General features: G+C 42.1%; 1 protein-coding gene across 5 annotated transcripts in view; it reads right to left on the bottom strand.

Moving 5' to 3' along the window:
• The window catches only part of ATF6 (activating transcription factor 6), an 83,866-nt gene that overhangs the window by 33,205 nt on the left and 35,826 nt on the right, over window positions 1–14,835 (bottom strand). Inside the window, exon 15 of one of the 5 annotated variants that reach the window (XM_075038357.1) lies at window positions 14,510–14,613. The exons of the other annotated variants lie outside the window; for them this stretch is intronic. Coding sequence (XP_074894458.1) covers window positions 14,542–14,613 — 72 coding nt within the window. The 3' untranslated portion in view covers window positions 14,510–14,541. The remainder of the gene's footprint in view (window positions 1–14,509; window positions 14,614–14,835) is intronic. 5 annotated transcript variants of the gene reach the window in all.

Here is a 14,835-nt window from a genome sequence, read left to right as displayed (position 1 = left end):
TATTAGTTTTGCAACTGCAATCTGTAATTGCAAAAACATGTAATTTAGGTAGGGCATGTGAATAAGGTCCAGTAAAACCAAAAAGGATATAATCCAGATTCTTTGCTTCTCTGACAAAATGTTAACCCAAAGTTTCTATATTTGCTTGCAAGACCTCAGGTCTTCTACATAAGACAAATTCTAGATTCCCAGAATTACTGCCCAGCTGGAGACTCTGCCCCAAAAGAGCACACACAACACAGACTGGAGTGGGGAATGTTATTACCAACAAACACCTTTTTTTCCAGTGTTCTGCCTTTGCAGCCGTGCCACATTAGCAGAGAGCATAATGCACAATGGACAAAAATGATGTGGTTTCATGGGCACGCTCCTTGGATCCAGTATCATGAGATGCACTAGACTGTAAATCCTGATTTCTCTCTAGATCAGATTCCCCATGAAACAGAAGCTGGATGGGTAAAAAGAAATGTATGTCAGGCTTTCTCCAAATGCTGGATCAACATAACACTGCGGTTCAAAATCCATTTGCTAATACAGCTGTCCTCTGCTTTCTCTTCCGACTGAGTTCAAAGGACAGTGAAGTACTAGAACACTTTGATCTCATTCTGTGGTGAGATCTCCATCCTTAGAGGTCTTCAGAGCCCACTTGACAATGCCACGGCCAACCTCACGCAGTGTTGGCAAAAGCCTTCCTTCACACAGGAGGCTGGACTGGAGGGCTCGTCTAACCAGCGTTTCTAAAATCCACGAAGACCTTGTCTCAAATTTGGAAAAGTCTGTCAAGATTATGCTTTTACCTTGCCCTTTCCCTGTCTTACTAACTTGCAGGCCAGTCATGAAAAGATGGTATGAGAAAGACGTTGATAGCAATCAGGGCTACATACACACGAGAAATGTTTAGAAATAGCTACAGAAGTCCACCAAAGGCCACACAGTCTGTGACTGAACACTCTTCTGACAAAACAATTTCCTTTCTTACAGAGCAAAAATGCCCACACATGCAGGTAGTCAGGAACGCAAGAGAACTTTAAAATCCTAACCAGAAATAACTGTCAAGTAGAGTTCAGGCTTCAACCTTTTTTAAATCAAGGCAATTAATTTGATCACAGTGCGTTCAATCCTACAACATATATGGTACAAGATCCAGCCCTGGTTTGAAATTACTGTTGTCTTGCCTTCTGCAGCAACAGAAATAATTTATTTAAATCTCCCAAAGAATCTCCACACTATGTAAGATAGCTGCAAGGCAAGAGGTAGATCGCCTGCAGTTGTCAGTGCAGCAGACTCATCATCTTGGACAGCTCAGCCAAACAGCCAGAATTTGAACACAGATGCAGGATTCAGTCTGAAGGACAACTTTTATAAAATTAATCCAAAAGATGTTCCCATGAAAAAAACAATTATATTTATCACTAGTGCACAGCAGAATATACATTTAAAGTTTTGGATAAAAATACTGCCAGCCTGCAAAACTCCATTTTACACAAGCTGCTAATTATTCTAAAAAGTACGCGCCTGGTCTGTCATACTGTACAAAAGGACCAACCTGTTCATTAGTCCAAATACTGAATGTGAGCAGATGCATTCTTGAGCTGAACACCTAGCATGGGATTTATCTTAAAACATATTTCAGTGTCTGCCAAAAGAACATACATGTCCTTTAGAGCCAAGGATATCAGGTACTGGATTCAAATCCAGTTTGAGAGAGTAAAATGACATTTGACCAACAGCAACTTACATCTTACAATCACTTGTGAACTTCTCCCTTTCCTGATCTATCTGCTGATCTGTGATTGTTGCTAACTTGCTGGCAATATATTCACTGGGAAGGATAATGCATATGGAGGAGGAAACAAAAAAATGGAAAGCAATGAGTGGCAAAACCCAGGATAGCTTTCAAGGCTAATGACAGGAGAGAATAAAGTAACAGTCTGAATTAAATTCTAGGCCAAAATCAGTGAAAGCCAAAGCTCAGTAGCAGAGGGCGCTCCTCTCTATTCTCCTGCTGGGACAGCCCCAACTTGCCGCTGTTTGCCTTTGACTGCCCAAGAGCAGACAGTGGGAGCCTGATTCTGATCTGCAGCCAGAGAGATGCTGCTTCTGAGAGCGCAGTAGATGTACAGGAAATCAGCAACAAATCTTTCCTAATTGTGGAAGTTGAATCAGCTACACAGACATACATCAGAAGGACTGGAAAGTCTCTGTTAGAAATATTTGTTATCCCTCAACTTTCTGAAAAAACCAACTGACCATAAGTTAAGCGTTTGGGGATCTCCTCTTGCCCCCCATCCATTATCCTTATACGCTCAAGGTACCTGAATATACCTCTTAACCTCTCCAAGGGTAATTTATCTTCACTGATATGGAGGTACCACCTCCCAGCAGTGGCAAGAAATGATGCTTTTAGGTCACAGGCAGAAAGGTGTTTTATAAATACAGGCAGTACTTTCAGTAAACTGCCTTTGACTTGGTTTTAAAAATTTAGGTCTTGTTTGTGTTGTCAGTACCTGCTGGGTAAAGTGGCTTTAGGAGCATGTCTGTAAGGAACCTAAAGAAATGGGTGCTCTTCCTTCTCTACTGATCCATCATTTTCCCTCCTCTGATTTCACCACAGAAAATGGTTCACCCCTCCTTCCACATTCTGCCAAAGTTGAATAAAAGCATGCCTTTATATAATTTCCCACAATGCAAATGCCACTGTCAAAACCACAAGAATAAAGCAACATGAGAGATACAGAAACACAATCAGATAACAAGGAAAGAAACACTCGGTCAGCAGCGAGACTGCGTTTTTGCCTGAATCCCCTAGATTTACACAGAGCTCTGCAATGACTTCAGCTCAGACTTGGGTGGGTCTCTGTACGTCTTGGCAGCAGGGACAGGCAAAGTTCCTAGGCCGCCGATGGCTGGATGGTGGTCTGGCACACTCAGGCCAGGGCTGGTGCTCCAAATCCAAGCCGCCTTTTGTTTTTCCCAAAATGTCGGTTCAGAGACAACAAGGTTTTAAAATCAAGATGCAGCGGGCTGAATCCAAATTTGACGGCAGCGTTTTAATCTCTGCAATGTGTATTGCATTACAGATGCTTGTTGGAAAGATGTTTCTCATTCTGCAGATCCCAGGACATCTGTATCACTAAGGATTCATCAACTATTCATAGTTTCTTCTAATTAAAGAGATATTCAATATAATAATGTTAAAGAAGTTGTCACTTCTGTTACTAATAATCTCAGTTAAAACAAGAGACTATGAAGATGAAGTTTCCTTTCATTTTTTTTGCCTGTTGGTTTGCATAACTCATATTTACCCCAGCCTGATGAGCTTCCTTCTCTTCATATTTGTAGCTAAGTTTCACTTCTCTATCTCAGTTCTGAGTCCAGTTTTGCTGCCAAGTGCCTGCTCTGTTTGAATTGCTAGTGTTGCTGAGGAAGACGTAAATCACTTCTAGAAAGACTTCATTTTATAAGGGGAAAAAGGTCTATAAACATTTAATGTTTTTTCCCCCCAAAAGAAAACCTCAAACCTAAACAAGAAAACAACCTGATGGAAAATAGTCTTAAAAGGCATAAGTAAGTTATATGATTAACTCACACTTGGTGTCAAAAAGGATCTTGGATGCCTGATGCTGAGGATTCTTCCTTAATCACCCCCAACCTACCTTACAAAAGTGCACTTCAGAATTGCTGGACATATCCTACAGGTGCCTGAGCAATCTGACCCCCATGGCCACCAGAAACAGGAGGGTTCCTTCTCCCTTCCTCAGCCCTCGCACCTTCCCTGCCAACCTCTGGCAATTGTCAGACTCTTCTGCAAGTTCCCTGTACTCTTCAGGCTGTTATTCTGCCAACACAATAAAATGGCTCAAGGATGGATCTGACAAGAGCATGCACAACCAAGGAAACATTGACAACAGGAACTCTCCTTTCTGGTGGTGGTAAACTGTTTGACTCATTGGTCTTTACGCTAAAAAAATCCTGGAAGCTGCTCATGTAGCTAGGGAAGAGAAGAAATCATCCAATTTTGAACAGTGTGAGAGCACAGCATTATTTTTTTTTTTTACTACAGTGCTGTGGGAAGTCATACAAACCATCAAAACTTACAGCACTGTGATGGAGGCAAAGCACTATGCATTTTTCATGACCAAAACAGCAGTTTCCTTGGAAAAAGCTTTCTCTTTTGACAACAATAGTTTACTTGGATCCTGGTCTGAAGCCTGACTGATAAAGGATAAATGGGTGTAAACTGGTGCAGGAACACCACGCTCCTTGTCCATCTTGTGACTGCGCGTGTGAGTAACTGCCTGTCTGCCACAGGAATTGAATTAGCAAGATCACAGGCACCAGATTAGATTAAAGAGAGTGAAAGGTCAGCTTCGGGAAGATAAAAATGTAGAGATGCTTGCTTGCATGCTACTCAAAAGACACATCAGGCTATAGCTTTCAGGCTGGGCCTGTCTCTCTTCCTGGAGAGCAATATGTTTTCTTCTATCAGTACTTGCCAACTCTCAACCACATTTAAAACATAATGGCTCAAGCAAATAGAAGCCTTTCATCTCCCCACTTCGGGTGAGATTAATTTTTTCCAGCTTTAGCTGTCTGACAGAGTTGTCTAGGTTCCCTTTAAGATCTACAGAAGGAGAGAGGCACCTCCGGAAGGAAATTCAGTCCATGCTGTGGTAGGTGTTTGGGATAGGTGGGAAAAAATTGAGAGGAGCTTTTCTGCCTCCATTAAGTGGAGAAGGAGCCGCGCGCAGTGCTTGAGAATTTGTGGTGCCTGGTAGTCCATAAAGCAGCAACAGCAGTCTGTGAAATGATTTAAGAAAAAAACCCAGATGCAAAGAAGCTAAAGAAGAAAAACAGAAGTATTAGAGGAACACTGCAAATGAAGCAAACCTAAGCCAAAGTTGGGGAGTGTGGCCAGCGCATTGAGGGAAGTTTTGTCACCTTCTGTTCAGCATTGGTGAGACCATAGCTGGAATACCACATAAAGTTTTGGGTCCCCTTCTCCTGTCCCAGGCAAAGATGGATGTGGGGAAACTGGAGAGGGGCCAGCAGAGGTTATCGAGATGGTCAGGGCCTGGGACACACGGTCTGCGAAGAGAGATGAAGGGAGCTGGGCTGGTTCAGTCTGCTGAAGAGGAGACGAGGGGCCCAATCTAGGAGCAACCTACAACTACCCAAAGGGAGTTACAGAGACAACAGAGTAAACTCTGTAGTGCCAGAAGACACACGAAGGTGCCACAGCCACGTGCGGTGGTTTGGGACATTCAGATTCTTCCCCTGCCAGGCAGTGCAGCCCTGCAGTGGGTCACCACAAAGGTGGAGGATCTCCCTATCCTTGGAAGGTCCCAAGACTCGGCTAAACCAAGCCACAGCTGATCTGATCTAGCACTGACAATAGTCCTGCTTTGGACTAGAGACCTGCAGAGGTCCCTCCAGCAAACACTCCTATGATTTTGTGAACATCCCTAGTTTAAGTGCAATTGTTAGCAAGTGAAAAACAAAATTACAATACTGCACATGACTGTTAGTGGATTTTTACAAAACCCTCTCCATTAAGGTTTATTTAGAAACTCTGGTGTACAGGGAGATGGTGCCAGTGATACCAAACAGAAATGAATGGGTGCAGTTCTCTGCCTTTATCTCACTCGATATGTGCCACTAACTTAAACATCTAGGACTACAATAAATGCTTTTGCCTTCAAGTATTCTAATTACGTACTTTTTGCATGTGAAACAAGAAGTCTCAAGCTAATTTCAACATTTTCTGCCAATATCCTGCAAAGTATGATGCAACCATATCAGAGAACCGCAGAAGCCATGTTTTCATAAATGTGGGTTTTAAAAATGAAAAGCTCCATTGACAACATTTCACCAAGCCACTAGAGTTTCCAGCTTTTCTAACTATTTCAAAATACAGGGGACTTTCAGGTCAAAGAAAGGCTCTACTGGAATTCTAATCTCAGAATAAAGATGTGAAGAATGATGCATGAAGGTTTTTAGACAAGTAAGTACATCCGTGTACCCTTACACACCGAGGCTACAAAGACTATGGCAAAATAAGTGATTTTATATGGATAGCATCAACTGCATGGGCACTTTTCTAATCATCTGAACTATGCTCCCGTATGAACCCTCTCCTCTTTTTCTTACTACTGTAATGGTTTTAATTCTACACAAAAAGACTGAACATCTTGGACTCACCACAATTTCTGCAAAATATCAGAGAGGTACTGAGCTCCCTGAAGGCACTAACTCCTAATCCTCTCCTCCAACACAGCTGGAGGGCCACTCAGCTTGTCATTAACCAATTTAATATGTGTAGTCTCTATTCTCTCTATCACCCCAACTCATCAATGAAAATACCTAACCAGGCCCTCAACACGAGGGTATACAGAGGAGCAAGAGCCTGAGGCTACTTCATCCTGGTGGATGTGCTCCCTTTCATTTCCATTCCCTCTTGCCCTCTGAACCTCTCCTGGCTCTGCAGAGCTACCCCAGACATGCACAAAGGCAACATGAACTCCAGACAGTCCCCAAGCTGCAGATCATTTCCCTCTCTCCCTCTGATCACACAGAAATCTGTTTATAAGCATATGTCCTGGTTTCAGCATACCAAAAGCACACACAGCCCTGTAACAACTGCACATGCCGTTACTGGGAGGGAAACGCAGACAAGAAGGAAGCAATGCATTGTTTGATGGGTCAGATTCAATACTGTAATTTCATACAAGCCAAAGCAGCTGCATCAAGGCTTTGTCAGGACGTTTTCAAACAGAAAAAGCACTGCAAGCAGATAAAGGTGATTTGTAACAGAATAGGACAAAAGGTGCCATAGCCAAGGTACAGGGTTCTGGCTTTATTTTCCTTCATTTAATCCAGACCAGTCTTGTTCTTAGGCATCTATTTCCTATGAGAATTAAGTTACTGGAAGTGACTTTTATAAGCAAATAGGTAAATTCTTAAATCAACTATCGAGATCTGGAGAGACTATGTAAGTCATAAGGGCTGTCAGTTTTGATCCGTGTGAAGAGGTCCTAATCCACAGGGGGATAATGAACGATGATGGTTATAACTCCCAGGAGAGCAGAGGAAGGATAGGAGCGTTGTAGAGAATTACATGGTAATTACTCAAGAACATACAAGACATCAGGCTGTTCTCCCTGACAAGGTCTGCAGCCATACTCTCCTGTTTACAGACACAGCTGTGCAAGATAATGAGACTGAAGTACATACACAATTTTTTACATGCACTTGTTACATCCTTTTGACAAGTCACATATTGCTGGTAAAATCCTCATCCTGGACTGCCATACCAAACCGACCCTTACCAACTCTACACTGAAATGGAAATATCTTGTCATGACATTGCAACAGTTTACCCACCTGGCTTAACACTCTTTTATTAGTATTTGTCATATCACCTCTTGTGTTTAGCCTGAACCTAAAAAGTTCCTTTCTCCTTGTGTAAATGTGGTTCTTTACACTTTCTCTTATTCTCCTAGAGCCACAATTAACTGCTTTTTTCAAAATTTTATACCAAGAAAACTGCTGCATCTGTCCTTTTTCTCCAAATGACAGCATGTTTATGTCCCATTTCTTTTTTGTACACATTTCTCTATGTTGGCACTTCGGAAACCGAGCTTGAGAAGTTAGGAAACTTCTTGCCTAGTTTGTACACAGCACCTTGGTTGCCTGCTGGAGAGTTACAGCTTACAGCTGGTAAGCAAATACCAAACAGGTGGTTTAGCAAAAGCAAAGAGAAACCCACAGTGTATTTCCCTGATGTCAAGGAGATACCCTTTTGGAGATGCTGGCCCCGGACTACCTGGGACAGCAAAATAGTTCCTTTTCAATCTCATTTTCCTGTAGTCACCTGCCCAGTGATTACCTAGTGAGTTCCTGATCCTGATGAAAAATTCCAGGTCCAAGTGCTCAGGACTGTTCTTAGAAAGGAGCAGTGCTCCGCGCCAGTATCCTGGAAAGGAGATTAAACAAGGGCCTCCCAGATGCTAACAAGTGACTCAACCCAGGAACGTCCACACTGGGCAAGGCTTCAGGGAAGGAACCATCAATGAGGAACAGCTTGGGAATGTCCACTTCTAGAGTCCCAGAGGAGAGTATTGTTTAAAACACAGGAGCCTGGCTGGACTTGGATCAAGGGAAGAAGGCCTGTGTACCTTCCTTGCACAGAGCGAGCTCTCAGTCTGAGCACAGCTTAGGCTGTTTTCCTCATATTGGTTATCACCTCTGTTTGAGATGGCTGACACTTCAAACCTTATTTTGGATAGTCACGAAACCAAGGAACAATAATAATCACTTATGCAGTGCAATGCTTAGTGGAACTTTGCTAACCAAACTCCGAGGGCAGTGGCCCATGGGATTTAACAGAAAGGCCACTTCTGCCTCGGACTCTTGTGGTGCACACGCTGTTCGAATTGTTCACGTGCCCCTCCCGCACAGCTTTGCCTTCTCTTGATGAGTATTTTCTAGTGCCAGAATTATTCACAGGCACATTTTAGCGTTTGCGATCAAAACACAAAGAGGATTTCCTGAGCAGTGGTTTCCAGCGTGAAAGATCTCTGAGCTTAGCCCAAGATATTCCAAATTCTTAATCGCTGATCCAAAGCCGGACAGTTTCCGTCAACTATGGTGGCAAAACTGGAGTTTATCCAACTACACGGTGAGGAGCAGGCCATACCAGGCACGAAGCAAAATGATCTCATTCTCAGACCCATCCCTCCACTTTTAACTATCAGAAAAAAAGTCCACCCTACCAGGAGCTGGTATGGAAGTATATTTTAAAAGAATTAATTAGTGAGATGCTGCTATGGACACAGGTAGAACACCCCTATATAGGACTCCCTGAAAGAGCGTTTAGCCATAAAGCATACACTTCTGCACAGACCCATCCCGATACTGTGATAAAACACAGTGAAGAAAAGACTGCATTCTGGGGAAAAGGCCCTACTGCTTTCTAGGATTCCTAGAGAGGAGATTTAGGTGCCAAAGAGTCTCCTAACATTTATTCGCCATTTATGAGAAGCAAGTGAATTTCTGCAGCTACTACGCTGCCTTTCCATTAGCAAACCTGGTAGATAGACCACAAGCAACCATGAGTCCCAGAAGTAGAAAATAAGTTTTATGTTCCACTCTCAAACAGTTTTAAAGCCAGTTACAAGTTTCAAAGCCAGTTTAAAGATAAAAAATGTACAGTTAATTTTATCACACTTCTTGTCCTAGGAGTGTAAGTGATTTAAAAATAAAACCTGGAAGCCAGAAGTGTTCTGTTTGGTCCAGTGGGAGGTGAAGATAATCTGCACACACTCATAATAGCACCTGGGCTCTTACTTCATAAAATAAGTTTTGTGTGCTGTCCAGCTAAAAATCTGGCAAAAGGATTAATTCAAACTGGAAGCAAATAACTTAATCTGACCAGAATTAACTCTAAAAGCGTGCCTAAGATTTTAAATAATGCTCTCAAATGTAATATTATAATGATTAACACTAGCTAAAAGGTAGGATTTCTACTGTGGACACAAACACTACCTAATGAAACCAAGAACATCTCAATTCTGCACATTTTTACTTTTGTAAAGACTCTCTCTAGGGCTGTCAGATACAAAAACTGAAAATGAACAGAAAAAAATCAGTAGTCTGAAGCTGTGAAAGTGTTAAGTCCAACTAAGAAAATAGGCATGGTTATTTCAAAGTGTACTATCATCCATACTCTCTGCGTATACTATCATTCAAGGCAAATGAAATATCAAGGTCATTTTTTCATGCAGAAGCTCATTCCCACCAAACACAAGTCAATGCCTTAATGGCTACTGCAGCTCCAGAGTTGAAGGCATCATTTATGTCTTTATGCAGTCAGGGCTCGGTCAGCATCGATTCCATAATTAAATACTGCTACAGATCATAAGCAAGAGCCCATCATTCCCTTCTGGGAACTGTTCAGAATAACCTGAGCCAAATTTTCTTCCATGAATACCACACTATCACTAAAGAAAAAAACATTATTATCTGGCATTATTAAAGTATTATTAATGCATTACTAAACTTGGGTTATTTCCTGAAGGAAAGGAACTGCTTCAGAGCTGCATTTCCACTGTCTGCTCTACTTGAATGCACATTACTTGTTTGTGGACAAACTTGTGTTCCTGCTCATTTTGTTGTCAGCAATTATCTGTTCTCTATTCTTAATGAGTGAGATACTGCTGTCACTTCCTTTACTGAGACAATTCCCACTTTATACTCACATCTTCCTCCCACACTTCCCAATTATACTTCTCTAGCCTATGTCCACACCAATTTCATAAGCAGTGGGTCTTTTAAGAGGCTCTCCAAAACCATCAATCTTCCTCTATTTCTTGCCCACAACTCTTTGTCTGTCAAGCATGCAGCACATTTTAAATAAATGTATACTATTACTGGTCACGTCTGTCTGCAACCAGTTTGGGTTTTGGAGACATTTTTTGCAGTATGTTTTATTTTCACTATAATTATCTACAGTGTATGTTGTCCTTCCAACTACTAGTTTAAAAATAACAAAAGTATTAGTTAGGCCTGGGACATATAAGGCTGAAAGAAGTTCAGTGACGGCATTAATACGATTCATGAAGTTCCAGCAACCATACAGAAGACAAACAAATCAAGACTACACACACAAAATTCAAGAGTATCTTGTACTCCATGCCAGACATATTCAAGTGACTCTTCTGTCTCTGCTTATACATCTGTCCTCAACACCACATTCATTCGCAATTTCATTTGGAGGACAGTGAGGTTTGAAGGGATCCAAGGAGATAAAAATCAGAGTGACTAAGACTTTGCTTCCAAAATGTCTCAGAGAGCTAGGAACAGAACAGACATTTCCAAAGGAAACAAAACCCCACTTGATGTGACAGGCATTACCTCCCTTCTCAGAAACGCATTTTGCATTCTTGTTCTGGTCCCTCCTAACCACTGTTTGCATCTGGCTGAGCCAAGCAGCTGCTGCCCGGAGGAGGCCACACTGCAGCTGGTACTTGCTGGCTGCTCCTCTTTGGCTTCCACTCGCTACACATCCAAGGTGTCTCACTGCCTGGCTCCTTCTCTTCCTTCTTTGCCCAGCCTGCTTGTCTGGATGCTGCCCCTCTGAAGCACGCACATAGCCCTCTGCTTCTTTGGTCTTGAAAGTATGTTCTCACACAGGAACAAAACTTCTAGGCATTGCAGAGTAACAGTGAGCAATAATGAAGCAATCGGAGGCTTTGCTGGAAAATACTATAAGGTGTTGATAGAAATGCTTTTTAAAGAATTGCTGGCCTTCAGCTGCAAACCTAAAAAAACCCTTTGAGTTTCCTATTACTTGGAGCTGTGGTGTTCTCGTATGCATGTGTTTTGATAATCCCAGGATTAAAGTAAGACCATTTGTGCTCTATAGACCAATGTACATTTTTAGACTTAATTTTAGATTATTAAATTTCTCTCTGGAGGTTTTTAGACTAAGCAAGAACAGCTCTAAGATGCTACCAAAAGCAACACCTTCCCCAGCTTAGTATCCAGAAGACCACAGAGAACCTTTCTCCCCACCACCTCCCAGTCCCTTTGATAGTCAGTTTGCCCCTACTCCCCACCTACCAGAAATGTTCCACACCAAGAAGGATGACAGTTCTGAGGAAGACCAAAAAGAAAGCTTGCGTCACTGGTTTTATAGGGACACCAGGGCTTTGGGAGGAGAAAATTCTCACTGACATGGAGAAAATCCACAGTTTAGCCAGGGAAGAAGGAATTTGTAACAAAGAATGCAGCAGGCCAGACTTCGTTTTCACTAGCGACACTTAGATGGAAACAGGAGGTTTTCATAATGGATTTTCAAATTTGAAAGTCAAATGCAGCCACAATTTGACAGAGGCTGGCTCGCTGAGCTTCAGGGCATGCTGAAGTACAATCACACACACTGTTTGCTTTCTCAAGTTTTCCCAGGGAGGCAAAGGTTAGCCTCACAGAGAAGACAGGCTAAAGGGTGACCTCTGCTTTGAGAAGGACAGGCAATTTTATCATGGATACTATGTCCTTACCCTCAATTATTCTCAGCATCTGTATACAATATAGGACAAGATCTTAAAATCCTAGGATCTTGGGATAAAGCAATTTTTTCCTCTCAATAGCTAAGATCAGGTTTCCCAAAGAGAAAGGGGAGTTTGTAAAATCTTACGAAAATCTGCATGTTAAGTTGCAGCAGTTGCAAACCCACAGGACTCAAACATATAAATTAGCTACCATGTCTTTAGGAGCAGCAAGATTATGTGAGCCTAATCGTTGCATTTTATCTGAATGGAAGACCAAATTATACATCCCAGCCCATGGAAACCCACAAACAAAGTCAACTCCAGAAAACTTCATGTTCAGTAAAAACCACCCATTGTCAAGTGTAACAAAACAGGAGAAAAGTATACTGAATATCTGGCTATGAAACATCATCTGAAGCCAACTTCTTATGATGCAGTTTTGCCTGCAGGATGCAGATGGCATCAAGAGTGCAGTGAATTGGAACCCGCCTCGCTCACGTCTCTGAATGAATTCAAACTATTGCCAGAACTGTGTGTGCAGCACAGCAAATTACTGATATACAAGAATGTCAAAGCCAGGCACTATAATCTTTTGCTGCCTGAAAGTAATATATCATCCCAAATACAATTAACACGGCACAGGCTTATTACCAACAAAAGCAAAACACAACTTAGATATTTTTATTCCTAGCACATTGAGCGTTCACACAAAGAAAGAACAGAAGTTCTGATTTGAATTTGGCTCAATCACTTCAGTGAAAATTTGTTTGCAGAACTTGAGAAATCCTTAAATGTTTGTTGCAGATGTTGGCTTGTAGGACCAGAAATTCACATCTATAATACTATGCTTCCCTGAAGCTCTATGGTTTAAGTGCCATGGCAATGAAGCTGAAATTTACAAAGTGAAATTCTGGTCCTACTGAAGTTGGTCAAGGCTTTGCCATTGATTTCCATAGGGCAAGCATCAGTCTTGCTCTAACAAATAAGAACCAGAATCACATTTTATTATATATTTTTTTACTGCAATATACTGTAAGATATTGTATGCGTGCTGCATTAAATGCAATTGGCAAACTTTGATATTAGGAGACATTTGTGCTTTGAAACAAATAGAGAAAGTAGTATGAGGAAATGCTAGTGGCCTTCTAAATTTCCCAAGCAAATCAGACTTTAAACCATGCTTCCAGTATTTATATTCTTAGCCTAAAAAATGTCGCTGTCCTTAATAAGCCTGCAGAGATGTCATCAAAGGGTCACTGACAGAATCTTCCAGGATGGGGCAATCTACTGCTTAATCACTACAAGTTGTGGGGACTCTGATCCTAACCACAAATGAATGGAACGATCTGGAGTGGCATTTACAGGCCAAAGTAAATTGGAACGGATTTGGTTTCTCCAATGATTTACTTAATTACCTTTCAAATTAAGCTAGCTATTCAAGTAATTCTAGAAACAATCTCAAGGTCTGAAGACTCCATGGCAAAACAGATGTGAGCTCTGAGAGAGAACTGTTTGGGTGCCAGGCTTACAGGAGAACTGCAGCGGCAGCCAGGTGTCTATCGCCCTGCTGACAGAGCATGTTATATCAACTAACTTGAATTTTGCAGCCACGCTCCACTGCGGTTTTAGAACAGATCAAACAGACTTGGTATGGCAGACATTAAAGGGCAGAAATCAAAGGTGTTGGCAGAGACTTTCAATTCTGCCTCTCAGACCTGGGAAAAATGGAAGGAAGGTTCAACAACTGGAGACTCCAGTGTGCTTCAGCAGAGCTCAAACTGCTGTACCCTTTCCACAGAAGTATGGCAACTTGTTCTCACTACCCGCTGCGCAGACCTCTCAGCTCTGAACGGGCTCCCAAAACCAACCTGAAACAGCACAACTTGGAGGCAGGCTGCAAAGACGTAGCTTCTGAGCATTTGGGGACAGCAGAGGGGCCAGGTGTGAATACAGACTATCTTGTTACAGCTAAATGACCACTGAAAACAATGGTTTCCTAAGAGTTAAGCAGCAAGAAAAAATAAAATTAACTTGTTAACATCTCAAGAAATAATTGGTGATAAGCCCTGCCTGTGAGGGATGCTGGCTGCTGAGGCCTGGCAGAGCTGGGAGACAATGCTGCCTCAGTTCAAGAATTCTTTACTCATTGTCAATTACATATTTCTTCTTATTTAAAAATGACATTACAGATTCCTCTGGCAATAGCAGAAAATTAATTTCTCTAGATTCCCAGAGTGAAAGCCCAGCTTCTTGTATGGACTCAGCTGATCCAAATACTACTTTATTTATCTCTCTCCTCCTTAAAAAAAACAAAACCCAGCTGTAAATATGCAGACATGCAAGCCTTCCAAGGCAAGGTAAGAAAATAAAATTGATGAGATCATGAGAAATTCAGTCTTACAGGTACCAAGCTTCACCAGAGAAAGACACAGTGCATATGAGCTTTGCTCCCCTACCTTCCAGCTTCAGAAGCTCTGGCTGAGTCCTACTATATGAGAGGCATGGGCAGCCCCAGCAAATGCCATTTTCTAGAAAACGCAAGGAACTCAGGGCACAGCTCCTGTAGTGCAAGTGAGAACATGCAGAAAACACACAAAAAATGTGTTACATTTCAGCACATGCACCCAGGAGAGATACTGCATTATGTGACACTGCACACAGAGCAGAAAGCATGTGGAAAGAGGATCCCAGAGAGATCAGGTGGAAGGGAACCCTGGAGAGCCATAGTCCATCTCTCACTTGGAGCAGGACCATCACCAATACCAGAACCATCCACTCCCTG

This window comes from Buteo buteo, chromosome 10, assembly GCF_964188355.1.
Source record: "Buteo buteo chromosome 10, bButBut1.hap1.1, whole genome shotgun sequence".
Classification (NCBI taxonomy): Eukaryota; Metazoa; Chordata; class Aves; order Accipitriformes; family Accipitridae; genus Buteo; species Buteo buteo.
The sequence above is the reverse complement of the archived record's forward strand: the minus strand, read 5'-3'. Positions and strand labels throughout refer to the sequence as shown.